The sequence below is a fragment of the Artemia franciscana genome, chromosome 3 (assembly GCF_032884065.1).
Source record: "Artemia franciscana chromosome 3, ASM3288406v1, whole genome shotgun sequence".
Lineage (NCBI taxonomy): Eukaryota > Metazoa > Arthropoda > Branchiopoda > Anostraca > Artemiidae > Artemia > Artemia franciscana.
Window position 1 is genome coordinate 14,820,215 of NC_088865.1, and position 18,738 is coordinate 14,838,952.

Sequence of the window (18,738 nt, forward strand, 5' to 3'; positions counted from 1 at the left end):
ACTAAGTATTTACAGTTTACATTACAATATAATACTCTTCTGATCTTGTCAAGAGCCTGACAAAAGGCTCTTTAGAAGGGCAGTCCAGTAGACGTGAAACAAATATACCATCATTCAAAATTTGATTCAATCCAAATTTCAATTTTCAACCCATCAACTAACAGTGGTCCCCCAATTACCTAAAAAAAATTCACATAATACCAATCTATTAGCTTTATACAAGTTCATAATTTTTCCTTTTTCCATTTCAAACACCATAATTAGTTAAGGCCTTTTCATTGTAGTTGCCCTGAAAAATTAAAAAAGTACACCAGCTTTGCCTGAAAAACTTTATTGAAGACACGGCTGAATGTGAAAATTACCTTTGCTTTAGAAATTTATTCTGCTTTTCAACTGGCTGTAAACTACCACGTTTTCTTATATTTTCTCATGCTGTCGATAAATGAGTTTCTTAAATTGAAATTGCTGGAACTCAAATAAGGAGAAATAATGTGTAAAAATATCGTACAGATATATAAGTTTCTGAACCGTCTCTATTTCACAGTACGGGAGAATAAGGACACGGAAAAAAAACGAAGCTATCCACAGCAAAAAAGAAAATAATAATTTTGCAAAAAAATATCTTATTTGAGCCGTGATTTCAATGAGGCTTTTTCGGAAAAAGACTTCACGCTTCTGATTTTTTTTTTTTTTTTTTTTTTTTTGATTTTTCTTAGCAACTAAGCAGATTTGAAAATTGTTTCCACTCAACCAATTTTGCCTAAGAAAGCTATAATAAAGAAAGGTTAGTACTTGGAACTCTAATTTGTTTTCTTTTGTGGTCCTGTTGCCTTGCATTGTCTTGCTTTGCCTGCTTGGTCTCCGAACTTATTTAAGAAAACGCTCTAGTATGTTACTTTAAAAATCTAACCCAAAATACTACTCGAACCTTATTAGAAAAATAAAAAAACTAGTTTTTGAAACTGAAAGTAAGGAGCGATATTAAAACTTAAAACGGACAGAAATTACTCCGTATATGAAATGGGTTGGCCCCTCCGCAATCCCTTGCTCTTTATGCTAAAGTTTTTAATTGTTTTAAAAAGTAGAATTGTGGCAAAGAATCAAATTTAGCGTAAAGAGCAAGGGATTGCGGAGGGGACAACCCATTTCATATACGGAGTAATTTCTGTCCGTTTTAAGTTTTAATATCGCTCCTTACTTTCAGATTAAAAAACTAGTTTTTTTATTTAATTTCTGAACGTTTTTGAATTAATGCATTTTTGATTTTGGCTCTCCGCACATTAATTAGTAAAATGAAATTTGCATATTAATTTTTTTTTGGCTAAACGCATTTCTCTTAGTTTTGCTCAGACGATTTTGAGAAATAAGGGGTGGGGAAGGAGGCCTAGTTGCCCTCCAATTTTTCGGTTACTTAAAAAGGCAACTAGAACTTTTAATTTTTAACGAAAGTTTTTATTAGTAAAAAATATGCGTAACTTAAGAGTTAACTTACGTAACAAACTTTTATGCTCTTATATTTTTTATTATGTATATGAGGGGGTTTGTCCCCTCGTTAATACCTCGCCTTTTACACTAAATCTTAAGTTTTGTCCCAATTCTTTAAAAATGACGCCTGAATCAGAAAGGCCGTGGAATAAATAGTTGAAATTACTAAAAACACTTAGCATAAAGAGCAAGGTATCTATCTCCTCCTAAATATCTCGCTCTTTATGCTAAAGAATTTTTAGAACCCCTCATATGCGTAGTAATCTCTGTTAGTTTTAAGTTTTAATGCTACTCCTTACTTTCAGTTGAAAAACTTTTTCGTCTTTATATTTTCATTGTTTTTTTTTTATAGTAATGCTAGAAAATCCCGCGCCCTTTTCATTGAATTTCTCATCCACCATGACATGTTCCTTTAAGAGAAGATCCTCCCACATAGCCTTCTCCCCTCAACCCCAAACCAAAAAAATCCCCCTGAAAACGTCTGTACACTTCCCAATAACCATTACTGTATGTAAACACTGGTCAAAGTATGTAACTTGCAGCCCCTCCCCCAGGGACTGTGGGGGAGTGAGTCATTCCACAGACATAGTTAATATGGTTTTTGACTATGCGGAACAAAATGGCTATCTCAAAATTTGGATCCGTTGACTTTGGGAAAAAATGAGCGTGGGAGGGGGCCTAGGTGCCCTCCAATTTTTTTTTGTCACTTAAAAAGGGCACTAGAACTTTTCATTTCCGTTAGAATGAGCCCTCTTGCGAGATTCTAGGACCACTTGGTCGATACGATGACCCCTGGGAAAAAAAAAAAACAAACAAACACGCACCCGTGACCTGTCTTCTGGCAAAAAAAATACGAAATTCCACATTTTTGTAGATAGGAGCTTGAAATTTTCGCTATAAGGTTCTCTTATACGCTGAACACGATGGTGTGATTTTTCGTTTTGATTCTATGACTTTTAGGGGGTGTTTTCCCCTATTTTCCAAAATAAGGCAAATATTCTCAGGCTCGTAACTTTTGATGACAAAGATTAAATTTTATGAAACTTATATATCTAGAATCAGCATGAAAATTCGATTCTTTTGATGTATATTTTAGCATCAAAATTCCGTCTTTTAGAGTTTTGTTTACTATTGAGCCGGGTCGCTCCTTACTACAGTTCGTTACCACGAACCGTTTGACTATATAGGATTAATCAAAATATAGCTCATGCTTTGTATACAAAATATTTTGTTGCTAAACTCCAATTCAGCTCAGGTTCGTTTTGATGGAAATTGGCATTAGGGCATTGTCAATAGTCCTTATCGAATTTACTTGTTATGGCACTTGGTATTAACCAAGTGACATATAGCAATCGCCAATTCTGTCGGTCTGTCTGTCGGTCCCGGTTTTGCTACTTTAGGCACTTCCAGGTAAGCTAGGACGATGAAATTTGGCAAACGTATCAGGGACCGGACCAGATTAAATTAGAAATAGTCGTTTTCCTGATTTGACCATCTGGGGGGGTGGGGGGGTGGAGGCCCAGTTAATTCGCAAAAAATAGAAAAAATGAAGTATTTTTAACTTATGAACGGGTGATTGGATCTTAATGAAATTTGATGTTTGGAATAATATTGTGTCTCAGAGTTCTTATTTTAAATCCCAACCGGATCTGATAACATTGGGAGGAGTTGGAGGGGGAAACCTAAAGTCCCGGTTTTGCTACTTTAGGCACTTCCAGGTAAGCTAGGACGATGAAATTTGGCAAGCGTATCAGGGACCTGACTAGATTAAATTAGAAATAGTTGTTTTTCCGATTTGACCATCTGGGGGGAGTGGGGGCCGGTTAATTCGGAAAAAATAGAAAAAATGAAGTATTTTTAACTTATGAGCGAGTGATTGGATCTTAATGAAATTTGATGTTTGGAATGATATTTTGTCTCAGAGCTCTTATTTTAAATCCCGACTGGATCTGATGACATTGGGGGGAGTTGGAGGGGGGAAACCTAAAATGTTGGAAAACACAGAGTGGAGGGATCGGGATGAAACTTGATGGGAAAAATAAGAGCAAGTCCCAGATACATGATTGACATACTCGGAACTGATTCGCTCTCTTTGGGGTAGTTGGAGGGGGGGGGAGTAATTCTTAAAAATTAGAAAAAAATGAGGTATTTTGAACTTACGAACGGGTGATCAGATCTCAATGAAATTTGATGTTTAGAAGGATATCGTGTCTTAGAGCTCTTATTTTAAATCCCGACCGGATCTGGTGACGGGGGCGGGAAGTTGGGAGGGGGAAACCTAAAACTTGGAAAACACTTAGAGTGGAGGGATCGGCATGAAACACGGTGGGAAAAATAAACACAAGTCCTAGATAGATGATTGATATAAACGGAACGGATCCGCTCTCTTTGGGGTAGTTGGGGGGGGGGGGTATTTCCGAAAAATTAAAAACATGAGGTATTTTTAACTTACGAACGGGTGATCGGATCTCAATGAAATTTGATATTTAGAACGATATCGTGGCTCAGAGTTCTTATTTTAAATCCAACCGGATCTGGTGACATTGGGGGGGGGGAGTTGTGAGGGGGAAACCTAAAACTTGGAAAACACTTAGAGTGGAGGGATCGGGATGAAACTTGGTGGGGAAAAAAACACGAGTCCTAGATACATGATTGACATAACCAGAACGGATCCGCTCTCTTTGGGGTAGTTGGGGGGGGGGTTAATTCTGAAAAATTAGAAAAAATTAGGTATTTTTAACTTACGAACGGGTGATTGGATCTCCATGAAATTTAATATTTAGACGAATATCGTGTCTCAAAGCTCTTCGGATCTGGTGACATTGGGGGAAGTTTGGGGTGGGGAAACCTAAAATGATGGAAAACGCTTAGATTGGAGGGATTGGGATGAAACTTGGTTGGAAAAATAAGCAGAAGTCTCGCATACGTGATTTACATAATTGGAACGGATCCGCTCAATTGGGGGGGGGGGGGGTAATTCTAAAAAATAAGAAAAAATAACGTATTTTTAACTTACGAAGGAGTGATCGGATCTTCATGAAACTTCATATTTAGAAGGACCTCGTAACTCAGATATCTTATTTTAAATCTCAATTGGATCCAGCGTAATTGGGGGGGGGCAGTTGGGGGGACCAGAAATCTTAGAAAATACTTAAAGCGGTGAGATCAGGATGAAACTGGATGGGAAGAATAGAAACCTGTCTAAGATACTTGCCTGACATAACTGGACCGGATCTGCTCTCTTTGGTGTAATTTGGGGGGGGGGGTAATTTTGAAAATTGAGGTATTTGTAACTTACGAAAGGGTGACCAGATCTTAATGAAATTTGATATTTAGAAGGATCTTGTGCTTTAAAGTTCTAATTTCAAATTCCGACCAGATCCTGTGACATTCGGGGGAGTTGGGGGGGGAGACCGGGATTCTTGGAAAACATGAAAAATGGGGTATTTTTATCTTACGAATAGATGATCGGATCGTAATGAAATTTGAATTTTAGAAGGAATTCGTGTCTCAGAGCTCTTATTTCAAATCCTGACCAGATCTTTTGACATTGGGGGGAGTTGGAGGGGGAAATCTTTGAAAAACACTTAAGAGTGTAGGAATCAGGGTGAATCTTGGTGGATAGAATAAACAAATGTCCTTGATACGTGATTGACAGAATCGTACTGGATTCGCCTTCTTTGGGGGAGTTGGGGGGAGGGGTTCAGTGATTTGGCGAGTTCGGTGCTTCTGGACGTGCTAGGGCGATGAAAATTGGTAGACGTGTCAGGGAGCTGCACAATTTGACTTGATAAAGTCATTTTCCCAGATTCGACCAGCTGCGGGGCAAAAGGGAGAGAAAAAAATGAAGTATTTTTAACTTATGAACGGGTGATTGGATCTTAATGAAATTTGATGTTTGGAATAATATTGTGTCTCAGAGTTCTTATTTTAAATCCCAACCGGATCTGATAAAATTGGGAGGAGTTGGAGGGGGAAACCTAAAGTCCCGGTTTTGCTACTTTAGGCACTTCCAGGTAAGCTAGGACGATGAAATTTGGCAAGCGTATCAGGGACCTGACTAGATTAAATTAGAAATAGTTGTTTTTCCGATTTGACCATCTGGGGGGAGTGGGGGGCCGGTTAATTCGGAAAAAATAGAAAAAATGAAGTATTTTTAACTTATGAGCGAGTGATTGGATCTTAATGAAATTTGATGTTTGGAATGATATTTTGTCTCAGAGCTCTTATTTTAAATCCCGACTGGATCTGATGACATTGGGGGGAGTTGGAGGGGGGAAACCTAAAATGTTGGAAAACACAGAGTGGAGGGATCGGGATGAAACTTGATGGGAAAAATAAGAGCAAGTCCCAGATACATGATTGACATACTCGGAACTGATTCGCTCTCTTTGGGGTAGTTGGAGGGGGGGGAGTAATTCTTAAAAATTAGAAAAAAATGAGGTATTTTGAACTTACGAACGGGTGATCAGATCTCAATGAAATTTGATGTTTAGAAGGATATCGTGTCTTAGAGCTCTTATTTTAAATCCCGACCGGATCTGGTGACGGGGGCGGGAAGTTGGGAGGGGGAAACCTAAAACTTGGAAAACACTTAGAGTGGAGGGATCGGCATGAAACACGGTGGGAAAAATAAACACAAGTCGTAGATAGATGATTGATATAAACGGAACGGATCCGCTCTCTTTGGGGCAGTTGGGGGGGGGGGGTATTTCCGAAAAATTAAAAACATGAGGTATTTTTAACTTACGAACGGGTGATCGGATCTCAATGAAATTTGATATTTAGAACGATATCGTGGCTTAGAGTTCTTATTTTAAATCCAACCGGATCTGGTGACATTGGGGGGGGGGGGGAGTTGTGAGGGGGAAACCTAAAACTCGGAAAACACTTAGAGTGGAGGGATCGGGATGAAACTTGGTGGGGAAAAAAACACGAGTCCTAGATACATGATTGACATAACCAGAACGGATCCGCTCTCTTTGGGGTAGTTGGGGGGGGGGGGGTTAATTCTGAAAAATTAGAAAAAATTAGGTATTTTTAACTTACGAACGGGTGATTGGATCTCCATGAAATTTAATATTTAGACGAATATCGTGTCTCAAAGCTCTTCGGATCTGGTGACATTGGGGGAAGTTTGGGGTGGGGAAACCTAAAATGATGGAAAACGCTTAGATTGGAGGGATTGGGATGAAACTTGGTTGGAAAAATAAGCAGAAGTCTCGCATACGTGATTTACATAATTGGAACGGATCCGCTCAATTGGGGGGGGGGTAATTCTAAAAAATAAGAAAAAATAACGTATTTTTAACTTACGAAGGAGTGATCGGATCTTCATGAAACTTCATATTTAGAAGGACCTCGTAACTCAGATATCTTATTTTAAATCTCAATTGGATCAAGCGTAATTGGGGGGGGGGCAGTTGGGGGGGACCAGAAATCTTAGAAAATACTTAAAGCGGTGAGATCAGGATGAAACTGGATGGGAAGAATAGAAACCTGTCTAAGATACTTGCCTGACATAACTGGACCGGATCTGCTCTTTTTGGTGTAATTTGGGGGGGGGGGGGTAATTTTGAAAATTGAGGTATTTGTAACTTACGAAAGGGTGACCAGATCTTAATGAAATTTGATATTTAGAAGGATCTTGTGCTTTAAAGTTCTAATTTCAAATTCCGACCAGATCCTGTGACATTCGGGGGAGTTGGAGGGGGAGACCGGAATTCTTGGAAAACATGAAAAATGGGGTATTTTTATCTTACGAATAGATGATCGGATCGTAATGAAATTTGAATTTTAGAAGGAATTCGTGTCTCAGAGCTCTTATTTCAAATCCTGACCAGATCTTTTGACATTGGGGGGAGTTGGAGGGGGAAATCTTTGAAAAACACTTAAGAGTGTAGGAATCAGGGTGAATCTTGGTGGATAGAATAAACAAATGTCCTTGATACGTGATTGACAGAATCGTACTGGATTCGCCTTCTTTGGGGGAGTTGGGGGGAGGGGTTCAGTGATTTGGCGAGTTCGGTGCTTCTGGACGTGCTAGGGCGATGAAAATTGGTAGACGTGTCAGGGAGCTGCACAATTTGACTTGATAAAGTCATTTTCCCAGATTCGACCAGCTGCGGGGCAAAAGGGAGAGGAAAAATTAGAAAAAGTTAGGTATTTATAACTTACGAGTGGGTGATCGGATCTTAAGGAATTTTGATATTTAGAAGGACTTTGTGACTCAGAGCTCTTATTTTAAATCTTGACCGGCATTAAGCCTCTTATTTTCCTTTTTAAATCAATCTATTGATTCATAGATTTTTGTTAGAGCTCATACCATATGATCTTTTGGCTCTTAGCTCTTCTCGCCTCGTCACAAGTGCCATATGAGCTCTTAGCTCTTGTTTAAGTAACTTGATGTTTACTCGATTTTAATTGCTTGTTTTTCATTATTGCTGTTTTTGATATTCCCTTATTATGGTATTTTTATGGGGGATTAGCTTGACAAGCTGCATATTAACTCTTGCCCTCAGAGCAAGTAACTAATTTGCAATATTACATACTAACTTGATTGCCTTAAACCACTCTTGCAAGCAATAAGGATGAATCCTGCAGATACTGGATATTAATGATGAGGGCTCAGCTTATTGGGCCAACCACGTAGTTGGAGAAAACATAGTTTTTTACCCAGCTATTAAAAGGTTTCTGGTAGAGCTTCAGGGAGGTGCTATTACGTTCTCTTAAAACATCAAAGCCAGCTGGATAATTGACAGAACTAATTAGTAGTGTCACAGGATCCGAGCTTAATTTTCTCTGGAAGTAATTTCTAATTGGCATTGTTTCTGTCTGGGGATTTCCAGTGCTTTGGTGAGTTCGGTACTTCTGGACGTGCTAGGACAATGAAAATTGGTAGGCGTGTCAGGGACCTATTCAAATTGACTTGATAACAGTCGTTGCCCCAGTTCGACTATCTGGGGGGGGGGGGCTGGAGGGAGAAGAAAAATTGAAAGAAATGAGGTATTTTTAACTTATGAATGGGTGATCAGGAAATCATAAGTTTTAGTCAGAGACTGAAGCTTTTAGTTCTAAAGATTACAATGCAGTCATTTAATTTAGCTTACCTGCTCACAGGAGAGTAAGTAAGACGCACTAGACCGAGACAAAGGTCCAAACCGGCGGTACTGATCTCTGTTTCATGGCCCTTTCTCTCCGCTCACAGGAGAGGAGGTCCGCTCACAAAGAGAAAGGTCTTTTACGCTACAAAATTTGCCCATTGTTTACGTATAATATTTGTTATTGGGAAGTATGTATACATTTTTTAGGCTAGGGGGGGCGGTCGTATGTTGATGGGATTTTCCACGGGGGTAAAAGAAAACCTCAAACGAGACTGCGGCCAGTAGAGAGGAAAGACTAAAATAACGCGGATATTTAATAAGCGCAAGTCCCAAATAATTGATTGACCTAACCCGACTGAATCTGCTCTCTTTGGGAGACTTGGGAGGGGGGGTTGTTAATTCAAAAAAATGAAAAAAATAGAGGTATTTTTAACTCAAGAACAGGTGACCGGATCTTAATGAAATTTGACATGCAGAAGAAACTCATGTCTTAGAGCTCTTATTTTAAATCCATACCAGATCTGGTGACATTGGGGAGAGTTGGAGGGGGGAACCTTAAATCTTGGAAAACGCTTAAGAGTCGAGAGATCGGGATGAAACTTCTCTGATACACTGAAACTGGTGGTGTGATTTTCCTTAATATTGTATGATTTTTAGGGGGTATTTCCCCCAATTTTCTGAAATGAGGCAAATTTTCTCAGGCTCTTAACTTTTGGTCGGTAAAACTAAACTTGATGAAGCTTATATATTTAAAATCAGCATTAAAATGTAATTCTTTTGATGTAACTATTGATACCAAAATTCCGGTTTTAGAGTTTTGGTTACTATTGAGCAGGATTGCTCCTTACTACGGTTTGACATACAAACTGTTTGACATATATATATATATATATATATATATATATATATATATATATATATATATATATATATATATATATATATCATATATATATATATATATATATATATATATATATATATATATAAATTTTCTTCAGGGTTGATTGTATTGGTCCAATTGTCATATAAGATCAGAAAGGAGCTCTTTCAAATGGGAAACAAAGGTTCTAGTGCCCTTTTTAAGTAACCAAAAAGATTATAGGGTGCCTAGTCCACTCCCAAGTCCATTTTCTTCCTAAGGACATCCAAGAACAAGGTACTGAGGAGCTGACGAGCCTTCATATAAAAGTAAAGAGATTGAAAGATCTTATTCCAATTCTGGGGTATATTTAAGGGATAAATTCTCTGGCGTTTTAAAAACGAAAAGAGAATAAGCATTTTCATTAAAAAAAATTTCCAACACCAGAAAGAGATATAAAAAGTGCTCTGAGACGTGTTATGGATATATCTTATGTAGAAAACAAATTTAAAGATATACTTATTAGTCGTTAATTAGGCTCCATTGAAAATGGCATCGTTACAAGACTTCATTTCTGCTTGTCTTAATAAATCATAAATCAAAAAGATTTTGAAATTTTTCCAAATGTAAAGTGCAATTATTGAATTTTTTTTCTTTCTTTTTTTCTCTCCTTTTTTTAGTTTTTTTTTATAGAAGATAATGTAACAGATAGACATAATACATGTTTATATATAAGATAATATAGAATACATAGATTATGTCTTATTTGAATGACTCGGTGTCTGTCTGAATCCCTGGAGTTAAATTCTTTACCATATGTTCGTCTTAATAAGTTAAATTTGAATTACAGTAAATCTTGCTTTTTATTGTATGGTAGGAGCTCAAATTATTACCCTTGGATAGACAGACTTAATATTGCTGATATGAGTATTTTAAGAATAAATTGTACAAAATATCTAGGAGTATTAATTGATGAATGTCTCAGTTTTAGAGAACATATAGATTCTTTTAGTCTTAAACTCGCTAGGAATGTTGGCATTTTAAGAAAGTTGAAGTACATTTTCCCAAGAGATATTTAAAGAACACTGTATTATTCCTTAATTAATCCTTATTTGCTATATTGTTGTAATGTTTGGGGTAGTACATTTCCTTCTCATCTCCATCATATTCGAGTTTTGCAGAATAAAGCGCTTCGAGTGTTATGTGGTGTAGGTTTTAAAGACTCGGTACAAAAGAGGTATATCGATTGCAAAATCTTGCCTTTAGCAGAACTTATTACTTTTTATCGAAGCCTGTTTATATATAAATATTTTCAAAATTATTTACCAATATGTTTTAAAAGTATTTTTGAATTAGGAAGCGATATTCATACACATTTTACGAGACAGTCCGATATAATTCGTCGTCCGCTTTCTATTACCCGTAGATCTCAATTTTCTATCCGGCATCTAGGACCCCATGCATGGAATTGTTTACCTACGACTTTGAGAAACATGGATAATTTTTTTTAATTTCGGCGGGAAGTAAAGCTATTTTGCCTTAATATTTATGGTTGTGATAGTTGAGTGGACCTCAAGTGGAGCCAAGATGTTGGTTTTGTTCTAGGCGATACTGATCAAGGGGTTTTAGTTTCTTTTTGTTTTGTCTTTTTTGAAGTGTAATTCCGTGACGATTGGATTGCAGGGTAATTGAATGTTTTTTCTTCTTCTTTTCTTCTATTTTTCTTTTCCTTTTCTTTTCTATTTTCTTTTCTTCTTCTTTTCGTATTGTTTGTATTGGGGTTGTAAGCCTAAACAAGCTTTGCTTCGGGCTATTTGCTTGTTTTGTTTAGTTATTTATATTAATAAACCCATCTTTCTCTCTCTCTTGATGTAGAATACTTCAGAGAATGAATTTATTATTCATTAATGATTAATTAGAAGGAATGAGTTGATTTGCTAGAATGAATCTATTATAAAGTGGTCGCGAAGGGATTAAAATAGAATTTAGTGCCATGTCAGGTTTTGTAATAAAAAGCGTGATAATAGTGAAGGTGAGGGGTTCTTTTGAAGGAAACATGAGAAAGAAATGACGCCATTCGATTCCCTATTACTCTTTTTCCAAAACATCATATTTGTTCTGTTATAAAAGCAAATCTTCTCTTCCCCCCTCCCACCTCGTAATAGTCCCTGTGGCTCTTTGGTTGATACAAAACTGCATAAAACACTATCAATGAAATTCATAGTACATTGTATGCAACAGGTTTCTAAAAATCAAACTTGTATCTTTTTTCAAACAGTTCGTGGTTACGAACTGTAGTAAGGAGCAACCCGCCTCAATAGTAACCGAAACTGTAAAAAACGGTATTTTGATACCAATAGTTACATCAAAAGAATCGCATTTAAATGCTGATTTTAGATATATAAGCTTCGTCAAGAAATCATCAGGTTTTTTACTGTTTTAAAAAGTTGAAAAAGTCAAACTTTAGCGTAGAGAGCGGGGCGTTGAGGACGGAACAGCTTCATTCATATACGGAGTAATTTCTGTTCGTTTTAAGTTTTAATGTTGCTCCTTACTTTCAGTAACTTTCTATCAGAAATTTAATTTCTGATAGAAATCAGACTACTCCTCCGCTGAAAAATCCTTCCTCGCCAAGGATATATTCTGTAAACAATTCAATCGTGGTGAAAATTTACCCTGGACAATTACCTTTAACATCTCCATGCGTAAAATTAAGTAGGTAATGAGAAAGCAAGACATAAGAAGCATTTTCTATAGGAATTCCTCCAAATTCTCCTGGTATAAAATTTTTCCTGAAAAATTTCCCCCTGGAAACTTCCTTCCCCATGAAAAATTATCCTTGTTGGGGGGGAGGGGTTAAGTTTAATATTGGAACATAATTCCCAATAACAAATACTATACATAAACAATAGGCGCTTTTGTAACTTAAAGACTTTTCCCCAGGGGCTATGGGGAAGGGGGTTGTTAATATCTCCAAAAGTATTTTTATTTGCCCTTTCAGCCATCTAATTTAGCTTACCTGCTCATAGGAAAGGGAGAGAGTCAGTTAAAGGTAGATTCAATGAAACCTGTACATAAAGCTTGACCTACAAAACGGACAAAACAGAGTGATTTAAGCTACATGTTAACATATGCAGCGATCATCATCAGTAGATTTATTCTACTGATTATCGATAACTGATAGATCAGTAGTAATTCTACTGATGAAGATCGCTTTTTTTTTACTCTAAATAAATGGATGTATCCCCACTTGAAAATTTATTTGCTCTTCATAGAATGACAGTGTGGTGTAAGACGAGAATACCCAATTTAAGGTGTTACGTCAAAAATAGTCCAAGAACCTTTTGAATGTAATACTAAAAAACTTTTCCTATAATCTCAGTTAAAATTACCACCATTTAAACAGAAAAAAAAGAAATCTAAATAATTAACCGACATTTTTGTTTGTGACCCGTTTTTGACCATACTTCTGTTTGTGACCCATATACAAATACCAGAAAATATCTCCATTTATTTTACCTTTATCATCATTTTCAGGGAAGTTTTCTAAATAAATTTAGATTCAAAAAGCTGATTTTATCTCCATCTCTATTTTCATCTCCAATCGATTAACGTCCTTCTTCTTTTCTAGGTTGAAAATAGGTTGAGCTGAGCAGTAAGTTTCGAAACTAAATCTGTAAGGTCTGTATATCTGTTGCCGTCTTTTTGTGTGATAGCATTTATTTTCACAGAAAAAGGCGTTGCAGCAGACGTGGCCCCTTATAATTCTAAAGTTTAAATAAAAACCAAGGGTTCTCAACCTTAAGTAAAGTTAATTTTCAGTAAAACCTTTGTTTATTCTTTTTTATCTCCTCTTTTCATGTGTTAAAAGAAATGAAACCCTTAACATTTTCAAATCTATTATGTTATTTGCTCATCCCTTACTAAACGAATTTACTGCTCATCTAAGCTCTTCTACTCCTTGTGTGGCTTCTCCTCCTCAGCCAAGGAGCCGCTTCCTGAGTCAAGAAACACAAAAAAAAGAATCACCGTCATTTTATTTTCTTCATCTTATTAAAAATTTAATTAAAAAAGTATAAGCTTGTTTAAGTGAAACTTTCCTTTTTTGTATGCTTACAGATTATCGTGTACTTGCTACTTGCCGATCCTAAAGAAAGGAATTATTTTAGGAACCCTGAAAAAATGATTGAGTCAATTGGAAAGATGATCTTGCTCAAGATCATAGTCCTGGAATGTTTTTTTTTTTATATATTACAAAAAGAAGTAGCGCATCTGTGTTTTAAATTAATAGAATGGTAATTACAAAATGATAAAATAGACTAATATATCAAATATAATTATTGAATCAATCAATTGGTGAAGTGATTCTTTCAGTTTTAAGTTTGATTAAGAGGAGTAGATTTATGCTCCGGAAGTGAGTTCAAAGCTGGAAAACCGGTCACTTCTAATTGGAATATTTGTGGAAATCTAAGAATATTCTAAAACGTACTTTTGGATAATGCTAAAGAGACCATTAAAACAGAGCGTTGTTAAAAGTTTGGCATCAAAAGAGTAAGACCATTTAATGACTAAAAATAGGGTCAAACAAACATGTATTATAACATTAGTTAGCTATACCAAATAGTAACAAAGATGTGAAATATAATTTTTGTGAATATGAAGTAAATCGGTAACTTGGTTGTAAGCCATCAGCCAGCAATGATGCATGTCCAAAATTGCCTGACGAAGCTGAAAACTTTGACTGTGAGAGAGGGGAGAGGGGTGTAATTATTACAGTATTAATTTTAGCATTATCAATGGCTGCAAAATTTTTCTTTGTAAATTATATGAATTTTCTTTATTAATTTCTTTATGCCTTTTTTTATTAACATTTGTAAAAATTAGTTTCGGAATGGGTGATAGTAATACAGAAGAGGACCCAATAAATTTTATATAAGCGTTTTGGAGCAATAAGTATAGGAGTGTCCTTGGGAGGGGGTAGGTATTTTCGTATTTAATATCTATTGTTATTTATGTATTTTTATTTTTTATAGGCAACAAATAAGAATTTTTTACATTTTTTTTACTTTGACGTTACATGGTCCCAAAGACTCTCTCACCCTGCATGCATACATACCTGATTTAAAACACATTGCCTTGAGACAATCGATTACAACACATAGAGTCTATTAAAAGATTAGGTACACTTTAAATTAGCAAGGTAATCAAAACAGAAATACTTCTGTTTCTGACAGAAGTCAGAAACAGCTGGCAGACAACAAGGATTTTCCTGTATTTACTTTTGCTCGTTTCAGGTTATGAAGTTTTTAGTACAATAAATTTTTATCTATATACCCACATAGAGCCAAATAAATGAATAAGCGAAGCTAATTAGTTAAATTTTACAAAGCTTTTCTTCGGAAAAAATTCAAACGTTACAAATTTATTGATCCCCAAAGATGACAACTAAAGGTTATTAAATTGTCAGGCAAGGTGGAGGGGGTACGGGTTCTATGCACTGTACTCGTATTTCACAAAATATCTTTTTTTTCACAACGGGGAAACCCTTTCTTTCCCTTGGAAAACTGAAAATCACCAACGCCATCTAAACTTTGGTGATTGACCACTTGTCTTATTTTGGATATAAAATATATGACATCCTCCCATTCCAAACGGGTACGACCTGTTTTTCGTTTGGCGATAAACGGTTGGCCGACAAGGACTTAAAACTTTCTGACTTGAAATAATTTTGAAAAACAATGCCAATTAAATATTACTTACAGAGAAATTTCAGCTTTGATCCTGTGACACTACTAATTAGTTCTGTCAATTATCCAGCTGACTTTGATGTTTCAAGAAAACATAATAGTACCTTCCTGAAGCTCTATCAGAAACCTGTTAATAGCTGGGTAAAGAATAATGTTTTCTCCAACTATATGGTTGGCCCAATAAGCTGAGCCCTCATCATCAGTAACCAGTATGTACAGGATTCATCCTTAATGCTTGCAAGAGGGATTTAAGGCAATCAAGTTAGTATGTATTATTGCATATAGCTTTACAATTTGTTTGCACGATATTTTAACATTACTCGGACAGTCTATAGTGGAAAAAATTAAAGAATTTATATTCAAATTTTAGTTTTTAAAGTAATCATAATAAGACAAAAAAGAATTGAAAAAAATTCTTTCTTTTTTTCAGTCTCAAGTTTTTTCAAGGAGCTGCTAACATTAAGATTGCTTTTCCTTAATTGAAAGATTAAAGTAGTTATGCAATTCTAATTTCATTACAGAGGTACTTCCAATTGCAGTTGTTGGATATTTCAATAATTCACAAGCTGGAACTTGGCATTATACGGAAAGTTTTTAAGATAAATAATCAAATATATAAAATAAAATGTAATATAATCAAACAAAACTATTCCTTAAATCGCTCAAATTTCTGAGGAAAGGGAGAAAAGTAACCATAAATACAAATAACCAAGATTGTTTTTTTGGGGTGGGGGGGGGGTGTAAGATGTTGTAAGAGAGTTTTGCCAAGGGAAGCACTGGCTGGATAAAGAGAATCTGGAAACTATGCGAGAAACAGTACAGAATGAAAAGTATGAAATGGACAGGCTACTGTCATCTATATTTTGAGATTGCAAAAGCATATCATTACGCAGATAGCATTAATGGCTGTTCTAGGCCTGGGTAGGGAGGAGTTTTTCTGATATCTGAAATTCAATTCTTTTGATTTTATACTTTAATAGTCCTATTAAGGTACTCAATTGACTAAAATTGCAGCAATTGAAATTTTTGAAGCTTGTCCCCCCCCCCCAATTTAAGAGGCCTAAAACTGTTATTGGTTGGTGCTTTGAATATGTATGACAAGAAAATACATAAATATGGAAACGAACATTGGAAAATTAATATAAATTAATTGAAAAACAACAAACTTTCCATTTAAAATGCAGATAAAAGAAATACGCATAAATCTCAAAATGAACCACAGGCCATGATTTCCTGCACTGCTGCCTTCAAAACTGATATTTAAATGTAATAAATACAAATTGCAATCTACGCAAAAGCCTTCCCTAGATAGCATGGTATTAAGGGCCCTCCCCCCCCTTCATATACAATTTTTTGTATATTCTTCTTGGGAGGGAATGCAGGCCAAATAAATCTACTGCAGTGAGATTTTGGGCCTCCCCTCCCCCCCCCCTCACAGAGCATCTTACATTCCTTATATGACTCACCCACCTTTTATACATTCTCGTATTTAAGTTTCAATGCAGTTCATCTCCAAATAATCCTGCATATAAGCCTGAGAAAGCGGATAAGATGTTACTAGTGAATCAATAGGAGGATTCACATAGTAATATTCATATACTATGTAATATAGTAATATTCATAGTAATAGGATTACATTCATGGAAGGGGGGTTGGTTTCCCTATAATTACTTTCAATTATTAAAAAGGGCACTAGCCCTATGTAATAATTCCACACTGTTTACCTTGGGCAGTATGATATCCCCTTGGGTAGTGTGGTTGACAGCTGAGCGGTGAAGCATGTTTGGAGACTATGGGTTCGCTTCTGTGGTAGAGAATCAGAATCTAAATCCAGGGGCTGAATATTAGATAACAAAAGGATTAAGTATTTCTCTATAGGTACTTATTCTACTTACAAACTTCCACCTTCAATATAGCACTCCAGCAGGTAAGTTTTCTATCTAAGGACAGTACAATTAAAACAGTCAATGCGATAGCCTCCAAACTAAGCGAAGCTCTGACATGCATGGGAAGAAATTTTACGTGTTTTTTTTTTCTAAGACTGGTTTGCCCGTCTCGAGCTTTGTTCGTTGGGAGTCTGAAAGTAGCTGGTTGTCAGGTTGGCTTAGTTTAGTTCCTCAGAAGAAGAATACTTGCTACGTATTCTCTAAGACTTGATAAGGAGACAAAAGAACGATTTGAAACCTAGCGTTATCAGCTCAATACTAATAATAATGCGTTTGTATCGACTTAGATCATTAGAATGTTATAATTTCTTTGGATCTATCTGTGAATGGTTTTATTTTCTGTGGAAGCGGTTCAGAAGCTGAAGATTACCGTATCTTAGAGTTAAAAAAAACTTGATTGCCCCCTACCTGTCCATGCTTCCAGAATTTTTCCCTAAAATTTAGGACTAATGGCCCAAACAGTTTAAGAAATGACTCACAAATGAAGTAACGAGTAGTAGCTGAAGTAGTGAGTCAAAACTTCAAGGAAAAACCACTCCAGAAACAATATTTAGGGGAGAGCCAGTGGTGGTTCTAGGCCTGGGCTAGAGACGGAAGCTGCCCTCCTTCAAACAGTTTTTCAGACATTCGGTTTTGTTGATTTTATATTTTTACAGGTGTAACTCTCTCCCCCAGATTATGAGGCCTAAAACTGTTACTGGGATGTGCCTAGGGGAACGCCATCTTTGATGTTGAAGAGTCATGAAATATATAGAAAATGGAAGTACAGTTATGATTTAACAATAAATTTGCTTTTAATCTTCCTTTCTCGAAATATTGATAAATTATGTGTTTTTTTTAAGAATTTCTTGTATATGTTAAGCTGTGTTTCTATACTTAATTAAATAATTAGAACCCAAGACAACTTTTATGAGGAATGTTTATTTAGGCATATTCTTTGATCAATAATTCAAGTTAGTAATAAATCTTACATTGAATTGCAACTTGGAGCAATTGAAGGATTTTGCCCTTTCCCTTTTTATTTACCCTTCTTTGCCCTTTTTATTTATTTATTGTTTTGTTTTTTTATTTACGTTTAATTACTTTTGCAACTCAAATTATGTCTCAAATGTACTCAAATTTGCAACTGTGTGGCAATGAATGTCTAATTTAAGGGGCGTACCTAATGTTTGGATATGATGACAATAATTTTCTACAGCCAGTTATGTGTGAGCAGTATATTGGTAAATATTTAGATTTCAGAGAGACCGCTCTCATCTTATTAAGATTTCTAATAACTGCAATGAAAGGTTGGTACCGTTCTTTTTTGTTTCATACTTTTCTTACCTTTTCTTTATTTACGATTTTTTCTCTTTCATTTCCTTTTTTTGAATTATCTCGTTTTCCTTTTATTTTTATTACAAAGTGAACGGCTTTGGCTGAGACAGATTGAAAACTCTGTTAGTAAACTTTTGCAATTTTTGGCAGAAGCGGGCGCCAACTTAAGAAAGGAAGAACAAAATGTATAAGAGCAATCGTCAAAATTCAGCTAAATACGCATGGTATCAGAAAGTAGAAGATAGCTCTAGGAACAAACATATTTTTATTTTTAAGTT

The 18,738-nt window shown here is 35.8% G+C and overlaps 1 protein-coding gene across 7 annotated transcripts in view; it reads left to right on the forward strand.

The window, feature by feature from the left end:
* LOC136024922 (calsequestrin-2-like) overlaps positions 1–18,738 on the forward strand; it is a 176,417-nt gene that overhangs the window by 129,048 nt on the left and 28,631 nt on the right. For 4 of the 7 annotated variants that reach the window (XR_010616961.1, XR_010616972.1, XR_010616974.1 and 1 more), the window contains one exon: positions 13,082–13,534. The exons of 2 other annotated variants lie outside the window; for them this stretch is intronic. Coding sequence is in view for 1 of the 5 variants with exons in the window: in XM_065700501.1 (XP_065556573.1) it covers positions 13,082–13,097 (16 nt within the window). In the remaining 4 variants the exon portion in view is untranslated. Of the gene's footprint in view, positions 1–13,081; positions 13,535–17,799; positions 18,043–18,738 lie in introns of those variants that run through there. One more of the 7 variants, XR_010616969.1, reaches the window with a different exon arrangement.